This window comes from Gambusia affinis, linkage group LG16 (genome assembly GCF_019740435.1).
Source record: "Gambusia affinis linkage group LG16, SWU_Gaff_1.0, whole genome shotgun sequence".
Taxonomy (NCBI): Eukaryota; Metazoa; Chordata; class Actinopteri; order Cyprinodontiformes; family Poeciliidae; genus Gambusia; species Gambusia affinis.
This window is the reverse complement of record NC_057883.1, coordinates 21,402,125-21,426,552: the sequence shown is the minus strand read 5'-3', so window position 1 is coordinate 21,426,552 and position 24,428 is coordinate 21,402,125. Positions and strand designations below refer to the sequence as shown.

General features: G+C 36.8%; 1 protein-coding gene across 2 annotated transcripts in view; it reads left to right on the top strand.

Annotated features, from left to right (window-relative positions):
- The first annotated feature begins 20,158 nt into the window (after window positions 1-20,158).
- Window positions 20,159-24,428, top strand: part of eml1 (EMAP like 1) — a 55,299-nt gene continuing 51,029 nt past the window's right edge. Inside the window, exon 1 of one of the 2 annotated variants that reach the window (XM_044143527.1) lies at window positions 20,159-20,496. In XM_044143527.1, the coding sequence (XP_043999462.1) occupies window positions 20,430-20,496 (67 nt within the window). In that variant the 5' untranslated portion in view covers window positions 20,159-20,429. The remainder of the gene's footprint in view (window positions 20,497-24,428) is intronic. The other variant, XM_044143528.1, reaches the window with a different exon arrangement.

Here is a 24,428-nt window from a genome sequence, read left to right as displayed (position 1 = left end):
GTAAATTATTCCTTTATATTGATGAAAAAGTACTAATTCCACTGGCAGATTATTTCACTTATAACAAGACATTTTCCCCATGTGGAACTAAAACTTTCTAAAAAATCAATATTAAGGAATTATTTATGTCAAACAAGTTTTGAAATGTTGCTGAAAAGTTTCTGTAAGTTAATTTTGTCTTATTTCAAGTTTACTGAGATATTTATACTACACGTTAGACCAAAGTGCTTGGAAATGTGTGTTTTTACAGTATTTGAGTTTTCTGATCTTTTGCATCCTTTAGATGAAGCCATTTGCTGAAATGTTGCAAAAGATCGAGGATTTATCATCGGTGTAAAAAGCTATCAGTCAGGAGAAGAGTATAAACTTTCACAGCATTGTTTACATACCTTTATGGTAATTGGACATTTCTCCAACATTATTGAAACCACAAGATGGAAACTCATCAGGGTGGCAGACAAGAAGCTGATTCAGGAATTTCCAACAAGGTCTGGTTCTGTTGTATATCTGACAACAGTCCCCTCTATTCTCCAAGTGAGGTCAGAGGTCAGGAGCCTTTTGAATTCAAAGAGCCAAGTTTGCCCTCATTCCTACTAGGGATCCAAACACTTAATTGACTTTAGATTAATTCTTGATTAATGGTTTATTAGATTAAAATGAGTTCAGATTGATTTACTACGTCAGCTTAGACCGTCTTTTAGTGTCGCAGTTTGGCCCCCATCCAGCAGAGGGCGCCGCTGGTCATCCTCATACACAAACAAAGATGGCGGCCGTAACAGAACGGTAAAGCGAAACGGTCCAAACAGAGTCCGGTGTGGAATAATGCTCTTTATACGCTTCTCTTTTTTAAAAAAAGTTTTTTTAGTCTGGAATTAAATCTAACAGTAAATCTGCGGGTTTATGTGACAAAAGATATTATGTGGGTAAGTATTGCCAAGTCAAATGTGGGATGCAGGAGAAAAAAAGCTAAAAAATGCAAATCAAACGGTGTTTAAGAAAAGCTTTTGTTTAAGAATGTGTAGCCTACAACAGAGTTGGTAGAGCAACCGTTTTTTAAAATAGAATAGCACTTCTATAAGTATTTTCACCTTTACTTAAGTAAATTTAATTTGAAGTATTTCTACTCTTATTTGAGTAAAATTTCACTAAATGAAGAGCAAACATGTTTTAACAAAAAAATCACCAGACAGACCTTCAGATTCTATTAAAGTCTCAAATGTAAAAAAAGTTATTTATATGATTTATAATTTTTTCAAAACAAAAAACTTTATATTTTAGTGTGTCTGATGATGTAATATTTAAATATTAAATAATTGTTGATTGATTAGTTTACTCTCACTTGAGTGACTTCTTCTAGAACAGCTACTTTTTAGTTTTACTTGAGTAAAAATCTGTGGAAGTAGTGCTACTCTTACTCCAATACATTTGTTTTTTGTGTCTCTACAACATTTTATGACTTTTCTCTCATAGGGTTTCTGAGTTATTAATGTTAAAAATGGGTCAGTCACTCTTTCCTGCTGTGGGATCCATTGGCTCAGACATTTTGAGGTATTTCGCTTTTTGGTTATGAGATCCCCACATGTTGCTTTGCCCCCACACTCACTACATCACAGCAGCAGGCTGGGTCATTTTTCTTTTGAAGGCTCCTTCTTCCCCCCTCTTTTCTTCCTCAGCAGTCCATCCATCATACAGAACCTCCTCTCAGCCCCCGCAGCGCTCCTCGCCATTTAAAAGACGCTTTTTGGACCAAAACTTGCTTCGTTGTTTTACTTCTTTTTCTTCGTCGTCTTTGCATCTGGAGTTTCCCCCAAACGTTCGGCTGGTTGAGACCTGAGGGCGGCTGAGGATCAGGAACCAGGGTTTCTCTGTGTGTGTGTGTGTGTGTGTGTGTGTGTTTCTGACTAACACCACTGTTCAAATCAAAGTGTCTGCCTTTTGTCTCCGCGCTCTGGAATCCCCTCCGTCACACCTCGACTGCTGCCTGAGGAAAACTTCCTCCTCCTACAGTTAATCCTCCTCCAGAACGGGCTCCACACAGGGGGAAAGAATTCAATTAATTAAAGGATTTCAGGAGTTTTAATCTGGTAGATTAAAAGTTTGTTAAGCCACATGAGTAATCAGTTCCCTTTATGTAAGTCTTGTACCAAAAGCTGGTATACTTTAGTCATTTCGGAGGAAATTAATACAAATAAACACTTTTATTTTTTGCTAAAATATAGAAATTTTAATCAAATATGAACCATATATATGCTTCCAATGCTAACTTGTTTGTATTTTTTTATATCTTATCATTGTATTTTAATGTGAAAAGCCAACACAACAAATTTGTGTTGGCCTTTAATCTGGTAGATTCAAAGTTTGTAAAGCCACATGAGTAATCAGTTCTCTATGTAAATCTTGTACCACTTGGTCACTTGTATTCACAGTTGAATACAAGTGAATTCAATTGTGAAGTAGCAAGAATATTCTATATCATTCCAAGCATTTTTTTTTTACAAATAAAGAACTGAATAGTGCAAAAGTTTTCACCCTTCTTTTGGCAACCAATTGCCTTCAGAGGTTTCCTGATTACCTACCAGTGTGTGATTGACTCTCAGTGCAGAAAAAGCTGCTTTGTGGTTGAAATGTGACAAAATATGAAAATAATACAGGAGTATGAATACTTCTGCAAGCCAATATTTATAAGACAAAAAGAAAACTGGTAAATGCAAACAAATTAACATTAAAATGTAAATTGTTTTAGCTAAAAATATGTATATTTGTATTCATTTCCACCAAATGAAGATTCTATCACAGCTTTGCATGTACAGTTGAAACTAGAAGTTTGCATTGACTGTATAAAAAGACACAAATGCATTTTATTTTTCACACCGTCCGATGAAAAATCAGAATAAAATTTTCCCGTTTTGGGTCAGTTAGGATCACCAAAAATTCTTCTATTTGCTAAATGCCAAAGATAATTTTTAAATGCAGTTTTTACCTCCAAAGTGAACAGATTATTATGTTTTTAAGCAATTTCAGACAATATCAAACAAACTTGATTAAAATGTCTATTTTATTTAGCATTTAAAAAAAATCCTCATAAATTCACAATTAAATATGTTTTGGCCAAAATAAATCAGAATCTTGTGATTTAATTGTAAATAAAGACATTATTAGTTAAGTGTAAATATCTGTAATGTGGATTCCTGCTCTGCGTTGCAGTGATTTAGCTTCCGCAGGTTGTTAAACCCGTAAAAGCTGTGAACTGCAGCTCTTTTCCACAAGTCCTCAATTAGGGCTTTGCCCACAGAGCCATAAAACCGTTAGTGGAATCATTCAGAGGTCGTTAGATTCAACACAATTAAGAGTTCATTAGTACCTGCAGACGCAGTAGCAACTGGAGGATCATTACCATTAGCCGTTAAAGCCGCCAGCCACGGGCCGCTTTTCATCCACCCCATTTGGTTTCTCCACAAACAACGCAATAAAAATTTAAAGAAAAGCGTCTTCCTTCAGCCTCCCAGACTCTCCAAAGCAAAGGAGAATCCACTGCAGGTGTCTAATTGGGAGATAAGGCTCAACAAACAAGTGTTTAATTAGCATAATTAGATTTAAGGCAGATTGTTGTTAGTAATTAATCCAGTTGACACGTTTCAAAATTTAATTTACATTCAAAATGCTTTAAAAAAAAAGTTAGAAATCTGCCTATTTTTATTTTTTTCTTGATTTGTAAGAATTCAAAAATAACTAATCAGGTTGTAATTTCAGATCAATACCAGCAGTGTTCAGTATTATAACTACGACAACACACAGTGACAGCAATATTCACAAAAATACAGTTTTTAGAAATGAAAAGCAGAAAACTAAATGTGTTAAATGATCAAAAGGCCATAAATATAATTTTATGTACACTGCATATACTGAATAATTATTCTCTTTGAAAATAGTTAGCACTTTTTCATCAATGTTAAGGAATTATTGACCTAAAACAAGCTGCTATGTGTAGCTGTGAAGTTACTTCTAAGTTAGTTTTGTGTTATTTTAAATGTACAAAGATATTTGACCTAGAAACTAGACAAAAAATAGAAAAATATAAAAGATTTTGTGTTTTTGCAGTGTATTCAAATGGTCAAAAACATGTTCACAGTAACTCAACATTAGCATTAGCATTAGGAGAAAATGTAACTTTAAGTAGCTAAAGGTGATTCTACAAAACCTTACAAGGTATTTTCGTCTTGTTTCTATTGCAAATGTCTTAGTACACATAAAATAAGACAAAACTAAATCACAAGTCACAAGATAAAGGAGCTTTTTTAAGTACATAATTAGATAATATTGGTTAAAAATTGTGTAGTTTCACTGGCAGACAATTTCACTTGTAACTAGACATTTTTCACCAATATTAAGGAATTGCTTACTTAAACTACATCTTGCAGAAGAGTTACTGTTAAGTTAATTTTATCTTATTTCAACATGTATTAATGCGATAGCTTGTTTTAAGTAAATAATCTCTTAATATTGATGAAAAAATATTAGTTATTGATAACTTTCAAGCAACTTTTCAGCAAGCGGTAGGAGCTTGTTTTAAGTCAATAATTCATTAGTAATGATGAAAAATTACAAGTTCATTGGCATAATACATAAGTGAAATAATCTACCATTGAAACTAATAATCCATCAATATCAAGGATTAATTGACTTATAAAATCTCTCATGTCTTCCTGAAAAGTTACTTGTAAGTTAGTTTTGTCTTATTTCATGTGTGCTAAGGTTTCTGCAATAGAAACTAGACCAAAAACACTTGGTAAGATCTTGTGTTTTTGCAGTGTATTAACAGAAAGTGGAAAATAGATTGAAGTTTCTTGACCTTAAATGAAGGAATACTAATGGAAACACAGTAACTAACGGAACCGTTGGTATTATTAACGATGATCTGGGAACCGGTCTGGACCAAGTCACCCAAACTTAGTGCACGTGATCAAAGGCCGCGAATTAGATGCAGCGCTTTCTAATTCTTTCTGTTTGCAGGAGCTCATGGGGTCAAGAGGTCAGGACGGGGTGAAGGTTTAGGCTGTGTTTGGGAAAGCGCCTCTCCGGCTCTTGTTTGCCAAACATCAAAGTCGGTGTGAAGACTGCGAGCTCGGAGGGCGGAGGGGCTCCTGGCAGGTCCGCAGGAAAGATAACAGCCCCGACACGTAACCCCCCGTGTTCCTCCAAAATCCCCTGATAACCCGTCTTCCCCCCGGCCGCTAAACCCCAACCTCCATGACTCCGGGTTCTGCCGGACAAGCCCAGCGTCTGACCCCACTTAATCACATGCTGAACCTTTCCCTCGTGATAATCCTCGCTGCCAACTGACAGGAAGGGTCAGCTGAGTAAAGCCGGCGAGTAATTCAGGACAGAAAGTTCAACTGAAGCGCTCAGTTTTTTCCTTTGTTTGCTCAAGTGGGCCAGTAGTCTGTGACCACTTTCCTTTGTGTCAAATTTGGGGAAAAAAGACTTCAAGCAAACTGAACTCTGTTTTTTGTAGGGTTTTTTTCTGTTTGTCTGTTTCCTGTCGCTCATAAACATGCGCTCCGATCCGTTTATTTGTCTGAAATTATCTCTCTTGACAGCTAAGTCACTTGACCCTGGAATCTGATCGCTATCCAGGAGGAACAACAGATTTCATGGGAAGTGACGGAGCAAGAGCTCAACGAGACACTGCTGCCCTCTAGGGGGAATCCAAGGTACTACAACCAAAACTAAACCGGTTTGGAGAAACGCCGTCTCCCAGCAAACTAATGGATCTGATTATATATGAAGAAACGTATGGGGTGCCGTTTGTAAAGTTACATAGTAAAAAATAAAATAAAAAACAATGCCTTTACCCTGTCATTAAAAACTGGGCGTTTGTTTTCAAAGTCATGTTTTTACCATGTTATTTATGTCAGAGTCCTAAACTAGATATTTAGTTTACAAACTAAATATTTAGCTTTCAACGTAAATGTTTAATAAGAAAGATTTATTTGTAAACTAAATATTTAATCTGTAAACTAAATAGTTAAGTCTGAGCTAAATATTTAGTTTGAAAATTAAATATTTAGCTCTGAATTAAATATTTATTTTGTTAAAATAAACCAAATGTGTAAATATTTATGTATATTTACAAAACATAAAATTTTTTAACTTAATATTTGCTTTCCAAATTAATTATTTTGCAAGGAAGATAAATATTTAGCTCCAAATTAAAATTTTATTATGCTAATTATTTAGAATAATAAATGCTAAATATGCTGGAATATTTAGTTCCAGACTAAATATTTGAATGTAAATATTTGAATGTTTGGCTTGAAAATATTTAATTTTCAAACCAAACATTGCTTTTCCAAATTATTTATGAAGCAAACTGAATATGTAGCATCAAACTAAGTATTTATTTTTCCAGCTAAGTATTTAGTTCTGAACTAAATGTTTAGTTATTCTCCAAACTAAACATTTAATTTTCAAACTAAATATTTACTTTCCAAATTAATTATTTAGCAAGCAAGCTGAATATTTAACTCCAAACTAAATATTTAATTTTCAAACTAGATATTCATTTTACAAATATATTATTTAGCAAGCAAGCTAAACATTTAGCTTTCTAACATTTAAGTTGCTAACTAAATACAACTCAAGTTTAGTTACTTAAATACTTTAACTAAATACTTAATTTGAAAGTTAAACATTTAGTTTAGTACATTAGATATTTAGTTTGGAACTCAGATATTTATAAATGTATGAATAATATGATGAAAATATGACTTAGAAAAAATTAATTTCTGCATTTTTTTTCCCTTATCAATGACAGGTTAAATAAACCTAAATAGAGCCGTTAATCTTTTACTGTGTAACTGTAAACTGCTCATAAATATGTCTCATTGCAACCGGGTTTAATTAGTAATATGAATCCGCAGGCAAAAACAAAATCAGATTACAGTAAAAAATTGGAATTGCACTGTGAACAGATTAAATAAACTGTTAGATATCCAAACAATTCAGAATTTTCAACCAAGCCTCGTGTTTACTGCAGTTTGTGTGTTTTTGTGTTGAATTTTGACTAAGACAGCCTGTGAAATCCTATCCTCAGGGGTCGGTCACATCTCAGGGAAACAGTACCCCCAGGGAGGGCTGCGGGTTACAAATTTAGTGTCCAATGGAGCAGAGTCCAGCGGCTGACTGACGTTTGTTCTGGCCACTGCTCAGATTGTTCGTAGAGGGTCAGAGTGGAGGAGGATAATCTGACAGAAAGTGCGCAGAGAAAGAGAGTCTGTCAGCCAAAACTAAACAGGAGTTTCTTTGAGTCTTAAAGGAAGAAAAAATAAGAAGCAGAAGACGAGAAACAATCCCTTCATCCTTCTGTCTGCAAGCATGTCCGACTGTGAGGGACCACCCATGGGTAAGAGGAGCTGAATGATTATTCTTCGGTGGTGAACCCATGTTTAAGAGAGACGTCTGAAGCAAACACCGGGCATGCATGTGTGTAAATTGTTTGGGTTTGTGTTCCTGCGTTGTGTGTGTGTGTGTGTGTTTTTAGTGGAGGAGGGGACTTTGTTGGTCCATCCAGTTTTAGTCTCCACTGGGGACGCCTCACCCAACAAGGAGTCTGTTCAGTCAAAGGCCTTGTATGGAAACCTGAAGCAGCTTTCTTTGGAATGGTGCAGGATGACCGCGGCTGATAAAAACTTATTAATAATCTTTTAGGGGGTTTTTTCCCCTGGTGGAACATGCAGAGGAATTAAGGGTGAATGTCCAGGCGTCTCATTTTGAGTGCATTAACGGATTTGTGTGTGGCAAAACATTAAAGCTGCAGTGTGTAATGTTTATAACTATTTTTTTTTACATATTTGCTGAAACTGTCATTATATCATGAAAAAAATCAAGCTCCTCTGCCTTTCTTCAGTGATATCTAGAATCAACCAATCAGAGCCAGGAGGCGGGTCTAAGTGCTGTAAATCACCTTTGTGATCCTGATATATTTAATTCATTAAATATTAGTACACTGCAAAAAAAAAACACAAAATCTTAACAAGTATTTTTGGTCAAGTTTCTAGTATAAACATCTTAATTTTGTCTTATTTCAAATGTACTAATTTACAAGATATATGAGGTTGTTTTAAGTCAATAATTCATTCATTTTGACAAAAGTATTAGTTCTAGTGGCCAATTATTTCACTTATAGCGTGAGGAAAAATGTCTTCATCAGTGAAATAATCTGCTAGAGCTAGCATAGCCGGCAGTAGACGCTAATGCTAGCATAGCCAACAACGATGGCAGAAAAACGTTTTTTCTGTAATGGTAAGTTGTTTCTACCCCATTAGCACATTTAACAGTGAGTACATTGATTAACAGCGCTAATACCCGCCTCCTGGCTCTGATTGGTTGGTTTTGGTCTTGAGTGGTATATTTCTTCACACGGCAATAGTAGCTCAGGGAAAAGGTGGACAAGATCAATCTTCACAGATTATCTGTCTCATGACATGGTGACAGTTTTAACAAATGCTTAAAAAACATTTAAAAGTTACATACTGCATCTTTAAGTGAGAGCTTGAGAGAGAAAATAAGCCTTTCTAATGTCTGGAAGTCTCACCAACAGCAACAGTCACATATAAGCTTCTTCTTCTCTTTCTCCATCACTCACTGATGCCTCAGCCCTTTTTCCCTTCATCTTCTACCTCCACGGACGATTCCCTCTCCAGTAAATATGATCCTTTGATGTAGTTGGCCACACACGCATTCCTGTAATTGAGTCTGGTGCATGACTTGTTATCATCTGACCGTCCTGCCTTATCGGATACTACGATTTCCTGACGCATTTGCCAGGAAATTACATCAAGGCTGATAAAATCTAAACTGCTGAAACGGCCAGACGTCTGTCCTGCTTATTGCATTCATCTGCTTGGAAGCCCTTCAAGTTTATGAAGTAACCGTACGATATTAGCTTCACTTCAAAAACACAAAATCTTACCAAGTATTTTTGGTCTAGTTTCTAATTCAAATATCTTAAGACACTTGAAATAAGACAACACTAAATTATAAGCAACTTATCAGCAAGATATAAGAGCTTATTTTAAATCAATAATTCCTTGATATTGATGAAAAAGTGCTTCTAGTTCAATTGCCAGATTATCTTACAACATGGGAAAATGTCTTACAAGTTAAATAATCTGCCAGTGTAATTAATATTTTTTTCCATCAAAATTAAGAAATTATTGACTTAACACAAGCTCATACATCTTGTTTAAAGGTTATCTGTAAGTTAGTTTTTGTCTTATTTCAAGTCTTTTGAGATATTTGCTGTAGTAATGAGTCAATAATTACTCTGCAAGATTTTGTGTTTTTGCAGTGTTGAAGACTACAAGGTTGTTTTTACATCTCAGTGTGTTTTTATGCCATTGTCAACCAGAGGAATTTGAGGTTAGATGGCATCTGTCTAGTCAACAGTTCAAACAGCATATATATACCATTACCATGTTTACAGTTTTTATTCTCAGTTGTGTTTGACTTCGTAGCTTTGATGTATGACATGAAGAAATATGCATGAAAAGAGGAAAACTGCTAAGTAGTGATGAATGTTACACACAGGATACCAAAGTTGGGCATTATCGTCTAACACAATGACCACCCAAAAATAAAGCACAGTGGATTCTAGTATTTGTTGGAGTTAGCAACTAAAACCACCTACGAATAACTTAAATCTGGTTTTAATGGTCTATTTTAATAGTTTAAACACCAAATATGCCCTAAAGCTGCTGCAGGATGTAACTTCTGTTAAAAATACTTATATTACGTATTTGTTGAAACTGTCACTAAGACCCATAATGTTTCTCCAAGTGCTACCTGTAAACAAATAATCGTAGGCAGGTTTTAGCACCATCAATCATAATCTCCGTAGCGTTCCCCACTCGCGCTCTGGTAAACTGCAGCTAGCCTAGCCTGCTGTGAATGCTAGCACTAGTTAGCATAGCCGCCGATGACGGCTGTCAAACGGTTTTCCTGTAACGTAATAACTCATAACAAACTGTCATAACATGGTGACAGTTTTAACAAATGTGTAAGAAAAACATATTCTTTATAAAAGTTACAGCTTTGCTATGGATTAATACACAGTGAAAACCGTTTTAGCACAACCTGAGAAGCTAACATCTACATTGTGACTTATTGTACCTTCACCTATTGAAGGTACAATTAGCCGATAGCATGTTTAGTAGCATTGGGTCTTGTTTTATGTTGCCAAACTCGCTTTATTTTTAATATTTGGGATATGCTCTACCAAAATAGTAATAAAACGAGCCTATACTATTCTAATTTTAAGAATAGAATGCTACAAATTCAAGACCAGCAAATAAAACTGATTCAGACAGATGTTTTGCAGCTGTTTAAGATAAGATTTTCAGTGAGAAATGTACATATTTTGTTAAATTGAAAATATTTATTACAACACAAAATATTTTGATTAGCCGTGTTTTTTTAATCTCATGCCAAGAAGGGCAACAAATACAGCAACTTCTAATTCCAGATATTTCATTAAACTTGGCTAAATGCAATATTTTTACAGGCAGCAAAATCTAAATAACTCGAACCAAAAAGCTTTCTTTTTTTAAAGGAGACCCATTTCTGTACCCAATATGATTTGTTATTTTGATCTATATTTCATCATATTATAATTTTTTTTGCATATATAAACACTGCAGAAAAATTCACATTAAGAGTTTTTCATTTTTACAAGACAAAACTGCGTCTATGGGCCCTTTGTACTTGTTGGCCCCTACTTTAAAAGGTTTAAACGCCAGAAACTGGTTTTAGAGGAAAAAAAGGGTTCCTGCAGCACAGCTAATTTCCCACAGGGGGCAGTATTGTCATGTTTTCCATCTCCAGGACAAAATAATAGAAACACAGAAACAGAAAGGTGTGATGAAATGTAAGGGCAAGGGATGAAAACAGACTAGAGGGTCAAAACTACAGGATAAACGAGTGAAAGCAGCATAAAACGAAGGGGAAGGAGGGTGAAGAAGTGAGAAAAGACAACAACTCTGCTTCATCTTGATTTTGATTTTAAGGGGAGATATTATGCAAAATTCACATACTGCATATTTTTGAACTTCCATTTGGTTCTTAATTGCTTCTAAAAACCAAACTGAACGATTAAAAAAAACTCACCTAGCTGTTTTATGGCTATAAGTTAATGTTTTTTGGTTTGTTCAAAACCTTCTCAATGTAACATTAAAATCAGCAGGCACTTCCCCGTTACCTAGCAACCAAAATGGAGCTCCAGCACATTTGGTCAGCTGGTTTTACTACTGCATGTGCTGTACAATGCAGTGGTAAAACCCCTTCTTTCATTGCCAACTTTCCTGTCAATTAACTGTCAAATAAAGGCCACTAAAACCTTTAAAAAATGTTTTGTATAGACCCATCCTAGCCTGTTCAAGGAAGCTTAATAGGTCACCTTTAAAGATAAATGAATAGAAGTGGAAGAGTTTTTCAGACTGCACGTGTTTGAAATCTTTTCTGTGTGAAACCAAACGTTTGTTCAGAAACGGAGGCGATGATGTCATCCCTAAACATGCTAACCATGTTCTTCTGGATCAGAACAGGCCCATTGTCCTGCAGTCGGACTGAATGGGTTTATATTTCATGCACAGGTTTGTAGATAATCATATTTGCAACATGTGTTGGATGTTGGAGGAGTCTGGGGGAAGGGCGACCAAACATGGCGCCACATCAGATGTGATTAAAGCTGAGAGAAGCAGCAGCAACACAGAGTCCATTCCCACTTCAGCGTTTTATAGCAGCTCTGACGTTATAGATTAATTCATAACAATCAACCTGACCTGCTGTCTTTTGCTGTTTTCTGGTGTTTTCTATAAAACACAGCAGTAGTTTTATTGAGTTTCATGATCTGCTGAATTATTGCCATCCTGGTCCACTTGTGCATCATTAACATATAGATTAGAAGAGGAGGAATCGCTGGTTTATAGCCACTCGTCTCCTCTTCATCAGTAGGAAGTTTGAAACCCAGGCGGAAAGCGTTGCCAAAGATGGAGACAAAGCAATAAAATCCAAAAAATTTCATCTGGTGTGGAGTAACGGCGTTATGAACCGAATGAAGCAACAGACTCTCACTCTGTCTGCTTCCCTTTTTCTTTGTTTTATACATACATACACTGCAAAAACACAACATTTTACCAAGTATTTTTGGTCTAATTTAAGTGCAAATATCTCAGTCCACTTGACAAAAGATAAAACTAACTTCTCATCAATAAACAGGAGAGTTTTTTTAAGTCAACAGTTTCTTCAATATTGATGGAAATGTTATAAATGGAAGTGGAATTAGTACTTTTTTTATTCAATATTAAGGAATTTAGGACTTAAAAATGCTAAAATTTATTGCTGGAAAGTTCCTTTATCTTATTTCATGTGTACAGAGATATTTACACTAAAATTAGACCAAAAGTATTTGGTAAGATTTTTGTTTTTGCAGTGTATTTCAGGCGTTCCACTGTAAATTAGCTCTTTAAAATAATTTACTTGTTGTTCATTTAATCTATTCTTGGGGGGGGGGGGAAATGTTAAAATTATTTATACCATTCCTGCTTGAGATGAGAGAACAAAAGTTTTCTCCAGCAGATAAAAATATCAACATTTGAGAAATGTTTCCCAGTATATTTATGAAGTAAAACTGACGTTAAAGAAGTTATGTTAAACTAAAGTCGTGGTTTTAGCACTAACTATTTTATTTGGTGTTTTTTTCCCCAAAAAATATAAATATACTTCCTGGTTTCACAGCTTCAGAAAATGGGTCAGGGTTACAACTCGTCTTTTTTATAACGTTAGAGGAAATAGAAGCGTTTCATTCAAGATGTTTACGCCTCGTTTTCAGCAGAACTTCAGGATCCAAATCTGTTTGGATTGCTCTATGATGCTCATCAGATTCCTAAAGAGTAAAGCCGGGTTACTGAGCCAGAGCTCGGTGGGGATAAGCGAGGAGCATCCACAGATATTAGCTGCATCATTTTAAGAGCAGGAGTGGTGACCCAGTTTCCTCTGACTCATAACATCATCAGTTGGCAGAGCTGCAGCCTGTGTGTGGCCCGCAGTCTGCAGCAGCTGCAGCTGCTGCCTTTTCCTCTGCAGCACCACAAAAAAATCACTGCCTTTATGGCTTTGTGAAGGGATTAAAGCAGGTACGTAAAGAATAAAACGTCCTGGTTGAATTCTGCATCTTTATGGTTGAGTTTCGGCTTTTCTCTGATTCAGTTGCAGATTTTCTCTCTGCGTGAAACTGGGTCACATTTCCCCCACAAAATCCAGCAACGGTTTGTAGTAAAACACTTTGGGTCCTGGTGATCTGTAGCAGGGTGCCAGCCATCTCTGACGATTTATGTTGGTGAAAATGCATAAATCACAGGGTTTAGGTTTTTATAATAATATCTGTAATATCTGATCTGGTTCATTTTTATCTATTAGTATTCTGATTTACTCAGATTAGGGGTTTTAAAAACGTCCAGATCTGATTTTAATCCGTTTTCTTGCTTTCTTTACAATATTTTTAAATAAATGGCAGAAAATGTTTTCAAAAAGTGGCTTTTATTTCATTTTTAAATGAGATGAACGACAGTTTTAGTGCCAAATTATGAGAGTTTGACTTTCTAACTGCTAATAACGGCCGAAGGGCTTGAAAAAGAAACCCACCCAGCTGTTTTATGTCAACTAGTTTTCGGTGTCTGGAAAATAATCAGCGGTGATTGCCTTGTTATCTAGCAATGGCAGCAGAGCTCCAGCATGTTTGGTCAGCTGGTTCTATCTCTGGAAAAGAAAAAATATTTTGTTGTTGACTTGGCATCCAGAAACCATTTGCTGCATTCTTGTTGGTTGTGCAGGAGGCTCCACTTCTGTTTTTCAAAGATGTATGGTTGTATAATTTCGCATCTTTTTGTAGCCATTTTCACGTGCGAGTGTAAACGTTGAGTTGGGGGCGTGGCCAGCAGCAGCTTATTTGGATTTAAAGTGACAGAGACCCTAAAACAGATCAAAATAGGGCAGGATAAAATGTTATTTCTTTAGCCCATAGACCTATCCGACCCTGTTCAGGGACAGGTCACATTTAATTGTCTTTTTGTAATTTCTCAGTTTGACCTTAACGTGAAGAGAAACTAAATTTGACTCAAGTGTTTGGCAATAATCTTATTTTCTGTCCCAGAAGGATCAGCAAAAGCAATTCCTCTTTTAGGAGTACGATTCAATTTAAATAACATCTTTACTTCAAAATATACATGTCAGGTTTAACTATTAAAGTCCTTTCTGCTCTCTGAGGTTTTATTTACTTTTATTTTACTACTTTTGGCAGATTCTGTTTGTGATTGCTTGTTTGTTCTCTGTCACAAGCAGGTTGAAACGTATATTAAACCTTATAAATTTTAGCCGACAGCTGTTCAGTTCCTCTTTAACTAGTTAAAATGTTTATCAAAGAGTTTCCAACCAGCTTGTTTATGTAAAAGATCTCAGTGTTTCAGAGTTTAAAGGCCTGATTTGGAGCCCAGGTTGGATGAATTCATGGTGTAAAAGAACAAAGCAGTCAAATAAGCAGGACAGGAACACAGATGGTGGCTGGATCACACCGAGGATTGACCCTTTCCCCCCTCTGCTCTGGATTTGATTGTTCATAATCCCAACCCACCAACAGCCCAACTGATCATCTGCTGACAAAACGAATGTCAGCAGTTTCCTCTCTCTTTTCAAAAAGAGAAATGTCTGGTGTGGCTGAATGTGACCTTCAGGAGCCACCGGGGAGCTGCAGCTGTAAACCAGCAGGGAGTTTCAGAAAAACAAAACAAGGTCAGGCTGGAGTGGAAGCTGAAACTACGAAAATAATTACATTTATTGTGATTACAACTGATCTACCGACACAAAGTTGTGCATCATTGTGAAATGGAGAAAATAGTTTGCAACATTTTGTATAGTACAAATCTGAAAAGTGTGGCATGCATTTACTTTTAGCATGTCACACTTTGTGGAGCGTCACATAACGCAACGCTCCACTCTAATAAACCTTGATGGAAAAATGAACACGAGGTGTTCTTGATTTTTATTAGCATTTAATTGGACTCGGAGGTCACAAAAAACGTTGTGAGAAATAAACAACATAAAATATTTTCATGCAGTAAGGCATTCTCATGGAGAATAGACAAAAAAAAATCACAAATCAGTAGTTTGACTTACAACAACGTCCACATATTCTGTATAATTTTTTAAGAACACGTGAATAACAGAAACTTTTAATTTTTTTACGAATAAACATTCCACTTCTGTAGGGGACACATAAAATATAAATTTAATACACATTTAGCCGCATTAACTCTAAAAACATCTTCCTTTAGCTGAGACATTTCACGTAACGTTTCTCCAGATCTCTACCAAGAGCTGCGTTTTAGTTGAACATGTACTTGAATCTTTGTTGTAATTCTGCTAATGTCGAAAGAACACAATTTCGCAATTGTGACATTTCCAGAAGATAAGAAATTAAATTTAAGATAAACTCTTTCACTCAATAAATTATAAAAAATTATGGAAGCAACTGCTGTAAACAGTTAGATGAGATTATATTCATATTTCAGCCACGGCTCTAGAATAATCTATCAGTCATGAGAGGAGACGCCGGCTTCTTATTCAGGCATTGGAGCAGCAAGTTGTTTTATTTAGGAGCGGCTACTTATGCAGCGTTTTGGGGAAACTATCGTCGGCCATTTTACAGAAGAGCTGTTGATTCAATATGTTCGAATGACACAAAACCCTTTATGAACTGAATGGTTCTGTGAGAGCTCTGGTGGCGCTAGCTAGACATCGTCCAAAACAAAAAAACAAACTGTCATCCTCCTACCACTTCCTGTTGTTTTCTTCAGAGTTTCTGGCAGTAGTAACATCCTGCTGTTGATCACATGACTTGTATGATACTAAAAAAAAAAAGTGTTTCCGTTGCAGTTTTGCAAAATAAGTCTATTTCAATACGGCTGAAAACCCAAAACAGTTTTAGCTTTAGGGTGACTAAAGCTAAAACTGTTTTGTCAAAGAAATTTATGTTCGTAATTTCAATTTTACGAACATAAATTTTACGGTTAATAGAAACTCCGTTATTGATGCCAGTCCCATTCACATGTCGTCTTGTTTGTCCAATCTCAAACCTTTTCCTGGTTTTCTTCTGGTATCATTCCATATTTCGCTCCATCCACCTTCCCATCAACTCTGGCGTGATTTTATTTAAGAGTATCAGAGTTCGAGGGGTTTAATACAAAGAGATGCCACAATTGTAAGATATTCTTTTAAAAATGTTTTCTTCTCATTATTAATTTCTGATATTTTGCCTGGAATGCTTAAAAATGATAGAAAACAACATGCAGGGAACCTCACGATGAGTTTTTAATGACCAGTGTGGCGCAGAGGGCTGGGGGGCCGGTTCTCCGTCTGCCCCCCGCTGGGACGCAGGCGGGGCTCTGGGCCCCATGTGGAGGTCTGGTTTTAGGGATTCTGCTCCTCTCATATGAGCACTGGGAAAAAAAGAGAGGCAGACACAAACAAAAGCCAGACCTGTCCCTAATCTGGATACCAAATCAGCTCCACAATGAGATTTACAAAAATCTGAACCCCCTTCAGACAAAACAGCACAAGGCTCAAGAAGTCCAGGATGAAGGACAAAGGATGCACAGAGCTCGAAATTCCTACTTTATCTGGAGAAAACCTCAGATTTCAATGCTTTGGCACATCTTAGAGCTGATAGATGAATAAAAGTTTGGTGGATTTTTGCATAATTTATAGATACAAACTCTCTGTGACCAAGCAGCACCGCAAAAACACAAAATCTCACCAAGTATTGTTGGTGAGATTATTATGCTTGAAATAAGACAGAAGTAACTTTTCAGCAAGAAAAATGATCATGCTGTGAGTAAATAATCCTTGAATATTGATGGAAAATACACTTATTTCACTTATAACAAAATTTTTTCCATTTTGTGGAAAATCATAAACAAGTTATTTCACTTGTTTATCAATATTAAGCAAGTAATTAATTTAAACAAGCTCATATTTTTCTGAAAAGCTTCTTTTTGGTTAGTTTTGTTTTATTTCAAGTGTAATAAAATATTTGCACCAGAAGCTAGACCATCAATATTTGGTAAGATTTTGTGTTTTTGCAGTGAAAAATGCACTTTGGATAATAGTTTCCATTTAACAACACATTTGTTCATGTTATAAGTGAAATAATCTGCAGATGGATCTGATACTTTCTCATCAATATGAAGGAATTATTGCCTCTAAATGATTAATTAATTTAAGTTTATTTGATGGGGATAGGCACACGTTGACATAGACAAACTGAACAAAACAGCAGTCATATGTTTAAATAATATGACGTGTCTTTGTTTTTTTGACTCTGTTGAATAAATTAATCCTTTATCTGAAGCTGACGTTACTTTTAAGTTGGTTTCATCTAATTTCAAGATGTTTTCAGACTAAAAATCCTTGATGTTTTTGCAGTGTAATGCGCTCAGACTCTGAAAATTCAACGTATATTAAGATTCCTGTTATCAGACGAACCGTTTGCTCTACAAAGACCAAATTGTTTCCTGGCGTAATCCCGGCTGCGACTGAGCTTAGCGCGTCGCCTGATGCTTGATGCTGTTGTGTAATCAGCGAGTTCTCCTGCGGGACACGGAGGCGGTCAGTGGATCTGGCAGTGACCCGTTCATCTCTTTAAGGGTCAAAGCGACGAGCCGCTACCTGCCCAGGAGGAAACAACGGCTGCTGTTTTTAGAGCCTCTCTGCCTCTGTGTGACTCCGTCTTGTGATCTGAGGAGAAAAGGGGGGAAGTGTTTCTGCGTGAATGTAGGCCACAGATTCTCTTTTCCTCAGGCTTCTTATTCTTTTCCCCTTCAAGCCTATAAATAATGCAAAGCGTTTTTTTTCTTGAGCACATACAAAAACTCTAACCCCCAGTTTGAAGAAGAGCACAAATTACCCCTTTTTTTCCTGCAGGGTTTCCCTCCTGAAACTCCCACCTCACTTTTTAATTTGGGTTTTCCTCCTCCTCATTTGTTCCTCCAGTTGCCCCCGCTTGTCCTTGTTTTCGGGCCGGTCTGCAGCGGGGCAGATAACGCAGACAGAGTGATAATCGTGTTGAGCCACAGCAGAAACACTTGGCTGTCGCTTTAGGAGATTTGTGATGTCGGTCTGTTTCTTCCCATGTGACTTCATGGCGCAGAGAAAGAGGAAAGGCTTTGATTCTCCCTCCGAGTCAGAATGAAGCTCAGCGTTTCGATTTCAGCCATTCTGGAGGTTAATCAGTCAATCAGGTTTATTAGTAAAACACATTTCAGCAACAGAAACCAGTAACAAACATTTTCACTGCAAAATCAAAAAAATATCTGTTTATTATAAATGTATTCTGCAGCTTTTTATGCCTGCTTGGTTAATTTTAAACTTTTTATTATAACCTTTCAATATAGATCACAGATGTAGTGTTTGATGTGCTGTATTTGTATAAAGCTGAGTACTGCAAAATCTTATCAAGTATTTCTGGTCTAGTTTATGGTGCAAATATCCTAGTACACTTAAAGTAAGACAAAACTAACTTATAAGTAACTTTTCAGCAAAAAATAGGAGTTTGTTTTGTGGAAATTGTTCCTTAATATTGATGAAAAAGTTCCAGTTCCACTGCCAGATTGTTTCACTTTAAACATGGAGAAGTTTCAATTAATCAATCACTACGGTTTATTGGAATAGCAACAGAGCAAAGTGCTTTACACCATAAAGTCATAAAACACACCGTCAACAACTGAAACTTTATTTTGCCAAGTGTTGTCATTACACCTCAAAACGTTGATCAACGAGGAATTATTATTCCTTTAACAAGCTCTAATGTTGCGACAGACTGGCAACCTGTCCAGGGTGAACCCGCCTCTCGCCCGGAACGTAGCTGGAGAGGAACCAGCAACCCTTCTGACCCCATTAGGGACAAGGGTGAACAGAAAATGGATGTATGGATGGAAGCTCTAATGTCTTGCTGAAAGTTATTGGTAAGATAGTTTTATCTTATTTTAAGAGTCCTGAGATATTTACACTAGAAACTCGACCAAAATTACTTGGTCAGTTTGTGTTTTTGCAGCGTTGTTGATTCCCATCCTCAAAATCATTGATACACATCAAAATGTTGATCAATGTTTCAACATTGGTCTGGTGGGTGTCAGTCTAGATTTAAAGGATTTCTGTGTTTCAGCTGATTTGTAGTTTTATTCCAGATTTGTGGTGCACAGAAGCTGAATTCAGCTTTTCTGTGTTTGGTTCTGGTTCTGGTTCTGGAGTGTGCATCAAGTTCAAGCAGGGACTCGTCTGGTTTCGCTCCAGATGAAACACATCAGTCACTTGTGAAAGAAATTAGACCTGTTTGCTTTAAAAGTTGCTCTAATATTAAAATTTTCCACATTAGTTTTATTTTTCAGTTTTCCTTTCTAGATCTTTTAGTTTTCTGTGGTTAAGTCAAAATGTTGACCTTTTATCTCATAATTATGACTTTGAAAGTCAAAACTATCATTTTGGATCTCATAATTATGACTTTCAACATCCACATTAGGGCTTTTTATCTTAGCTATGACGATGAGAGTCAAACATACAACTTTCTCTCAAAATTGTCTTTGCATCTCATTATTATTACTTTGTAAGTCAAATTTGGTTTTATTTTGTCACATAATTATGAACATATGTGTTTAGATTATGATTTTTTTAATCTTATTATGACTGAAAGTCGAAATTATGATGTAGAAAGTCGTAATTGTGAATGTATCTCCAAATTATGTCATAATTATAACTTTGAAAGTCAAAATTATTGCTTTTTATCTCAAAATGGTCTTTTTTACTTTAAAAGTCTAATTATAACTTCCTTTTGGGCTTTTATTTTTTCTTTCATGGCGGATATAGTCTTCCTTAGTAACGCTTTCAGCATTTTTAAAACTGTTTCATCCTTCAGGCGTTTCCTTTTCCTGCTTTCAGTGGAGGGGCGGGGCTTATCTGGCAGGCCACGCCCCCTTTTCCCTGACTCGTCCTCTCCGTGTGACAGTGGGGGCTGTCCCGAGCATTATCTAAACACCCACAGAGCTACTGACACACACACACGCACACACACACACACACACGCATACACACACATACACACACACACACACCAGCAGAGCTCCCTCTGTTTAAGCTGTTTCATTTTTTATATCGGAAGGACCGGAGGAAGCTGCAGACATCCATCCCTCTGGTTTGTTCCTCCCGCTGCAACTCCGGAGTTTTACTGGGAGGAAACACAAGTTAACATGACGGAATGGCAGTGAATGGGTTGCCAGGGAGTCTAATCCGAGCGGAGTGAATGGAGGCAGCAGCAAACTAAACTGAGAATGGAGGACGGCTTTTCCAGCTACAGCAGCCTGTATGACACCTCATCCCTGCTCCAGTTCTGCAACGGTAAAATGAAACTAACTCATCCCGCCTGCCGTGTTCCCGACCAGCTGACCGCGAGTGTTTAATGCTGAGCTGCATCAGAGTTTAGCAGCAGCTCCAGTTTTACACAGCGCAGACCACTTTAGGGGATTTGGAGCTGAAAGTCATGCTGCAGGAGGAATTAAAGCCAGAAAAATGTCAACATTGTGTCAGAGTGAGTCAGCTGCAGCCAGGAGAGGCGATAAACAAAGACAGGCAGGCGGAGAAACAGCGTTTCAGTTTCATGTCCAGATAAAACGTTTTTGGAAGAGGTTTTCCCCTTTATTTCAGCAGGAGAAAACATCTGCAACATGATTGTTGTCCGAGCTGTTGGGAAGGAGAAATGATGTGTTTGAGGAGGGGTGAGTCAGGAGGACAGGATGACACATCAGTTTAGAGATTTATTTCTATTAAGCTATCCTCTGTTTATCTTCTAAGTGTTTACATCAAACTGCGTTCAGACTGGTAACATTATGCCTTTCTGCGTGGTTTCTCTACAGTTAATGGCTCTCCATCCAGGGTGGCATGCCCTGGGGAGTCAATTTGCTAAAACAAGAAAACAAATGACATCAGGTTTTTCTTTTTGTCAATTTAGTGTTTTGTATGCAAGTTAGTAATAAACTGAGTAAAAACCCACATGAAAAAGTTTTTATTTTCATACCTGATAGTCAGACATGAACACAACTTTCTGTTTGATAAATTGGAAACAAAAATGGAGTGGCATCAGATTTTAGCAGTGCTAGGTTTTCTCTTTGGTCTGGTAAAAGACTACAAACCATTTTTCCAGCTAGCGCTAGATAAGTATGTTTGTTTTGGTTGTGATTCCCCAGAATGCCGTGCGTTAAAGTCCACTTCCTGCTTTTGGAGTGGACTTCAGTTTGCTTGCTTTCACATTTGCAATCAAACCACACCACAGTTCACTTTAACCGAACTGAGACTTAAGTTTGTAGGGGGACCAGAGTTCATTTTCTTGGTCAATTACAAATGAACTGGACTTTCTAGACAAACAAACTAGAGTTAAATTAAACATGACCAGTGTGAATGCATCCTAACATACAACTTTAATTGAGTTTATTATGTTAATGCACAGCACTGATGAATTTAGTCCTTAACGTCTCTGATATGTTGTTTCAGAATAGGGTGGGATTGTGTGGTTGCATTCATATCAGCCCAGTTTAGTCTGCTTTAATCAAAATCTAGTTTGTTTATCTCAATAGTCTGGTTCGTTTGTAATAGACCAATAAAGCAAACTTTGGTCCTCCTAAGAATTTTGGTTCAGTTGAAGTAGGGTGACCAGACGTCCTCTTTTTCCCGGACATGTCCTATTTTTCAGACCTAAAAAAATGTCCGGGGGGAATTTAAAAATCGTCCGGGATTTTGGTCAACTGCCTCAAAACACATTACATAGCTTACAGTGCATTGTGATTACATTGCCACTCCGTTCCACTACTCCATTCCAGGTTTCTTTGTATGACAAATTAGTCACGCCCTTCTCCCCAAATCCAATCATGTTGCATTATGTGTGCGAGTGTGAGTGGGAAAAGTAAAGATAGCTGAGTTGACTTGTACACGGGCCGCTAGACTAGTTAAACCTTAAGTGTGACAGGCGACAGCACATGTGTGTCCGCCGATTCTATGGCAAAAATGACGTACCCCCCCACTCCCCACCCCCCTCTGCTCCAACAAAAAAATAGTGTCCTCCTTTTCAGAAACCCAAATCTGGTCACCCTAAGTTGAAGTGAACTCTGATGCAGTTTGAATGCATATGTGGATGCAAGTGGGCCGGAGACAAAACAAACAAAACAAAGACGCAAATCTATCGCTAGAGGAAGAAATGGTTCATAGTTTTTTACCAAAAACAAAAGAGAAATTCCGGAACTGCTGAAATCTGACGCTACTCCACTTTTTCTTTCATTTTGTGAAACAATAAGTTGCGCTCAAGTCTTCTTCAGATATTTTTGTGTTTCCTTCAGTGATTCTTGATGCAGCGCCTCTACAGGTGAGGAGGGGAACAGGTTTCTCAAATAGTTTGGGTCTTTAGACAAAATGCAGTGTGAAAGAAATCTGAAACAGCTGAAAATGTGTCAAATGTTGCAACTTTGGTTCCCAATCCAACCGAATCTACCAGACTATCAGGTGTGAAAACAACCTGAGTGTGTTCAGTTATTTGTAAGGACAGGCGACATTTGTTCAGCATCCTGCAGACATTAAGAGCCAAACAAAGGGGATTAGACCGAACGCAGTGACCGAGCTAACATGCTTGGGCTTCTCCTAAAGTAGTAACAGAATATTAATTAAATATTTCTCCACTTTTTCAAAAAGTTCCTCTTGCCCCTCTAAAGTTTCTCCTCATCTTCATTCAGCTGTAAACGTAAGAATGCTCTGAATGCGATCACGCCGCCACAGCTTGTCATTGTGAATCGCCTCGGCTGTCGTTTACTGTTAATGAAAAAATCAATGGCGTTTTCTGAGCTGTGTAAGCACTTCTGCAGCTGATGAAGAGGAAGGGGAGAGCAGCGCCTCTCTAACGAAAACGAAGAATGAGGAATTACAGAGAGGTGACTGCTTCCTAGGTCCACTTCAGGCCTCAGTGTTCCCATGAATAACTGATGAAGTGAAGCTGGTTAAAACCTTTTTGGACACAAAGAAAGAAGCTGCACAGAGATAGACAGACAAATATTCAATCCATTTGGATTTATTCATCCTGAAAACTTTAAATCCGTTCAGAGAAGCTGAAAAAGTAAAGTGGATCTGTTACGACAGTGACAGCAGAGGTGAGCGTTAGTTTGACTGACCTGAAAAACAGGTGTGGCAGCGTGCTCCACATTCTGGAGGCTTCACCAGATTCCCTGATGATACGAGTCTCACTTCAAACTCTTAAAAATAAAAATGCAGCAGCTGCAGGTTCTCTGGTTGGCACGTTAATGTTGAAGCATTTGAAAAACTTTGCCTTGCTGCATTTATCTCAGTGGAATTTCACACTGAAACTTCCTTCCTGTCTTATCAGAGAGCAATCAGTTAACAATATAAATGATTTTCAATTATTAATATTTGTAGCAACAAATAACAATTCACTCTAAAAATTAAAATGTTTTGCTTGCTTCTACATGGCGTTAAAGCTAAATAAGATTCACGTCAGCACAACCACAAAACTTAGGAAAACAAAAGGTTAATGCTAAGACCACTAGCTTGATGCTAACATCTATAGAAATTCCCATTCATTGCTAATAATTAGCATCTGCAGCACTGTAATAAACCTAAATGCCCCTCACTCAGTTTTGTACTTTTATTTTTGTTTCATTGGCATCCAAAAACAAGATGCCAAAGAAAAATAACAAAAGTAGCACTACTTCAACATATTTTTACTCAAGTAAAAGTAAAAAGTAGCCATCCAAGAAATCTCTCAAGTAAAAAGTCTAGTAATTGATCAAATTATCAGTCATTTAATATTTAAAATAACATCATCAGATAGACCAAACTGTGTAGTTGAGAGGAAATGTTGGTATTTTAAGAATCAAAATGACAATAATTTGTAAAAGTAACACAAAATAACAAAATCAAGTAAAAGAAAATGTTTCCAAATCTGTTACTTTCAGTGAAAAACTTAGGAAACTTTAACAAAAACTGCATGTGTGTCTGGGGAATTTTGGTTAAAACAAGTTTGTTTTTCATTCAGTGGGTAGAAAATCCAGAAATATTACTCTAGTAACGGTAAAAATACTCTGAAAAGTACATTTCTTTTAAAGAAGTCTCTCAAGTACATGCAATAGAGTAAATGTAAATAGTTATCACCCAACTCTGATAATATAGGTCACTTAAATAGATACCTAAAAATCCAAATAATTTTTAGTTTCTTACTCCTGCGAGGTTAAAATCAATGGCCATCATAACTGTAAGCTAATTACAAATGATGCCAA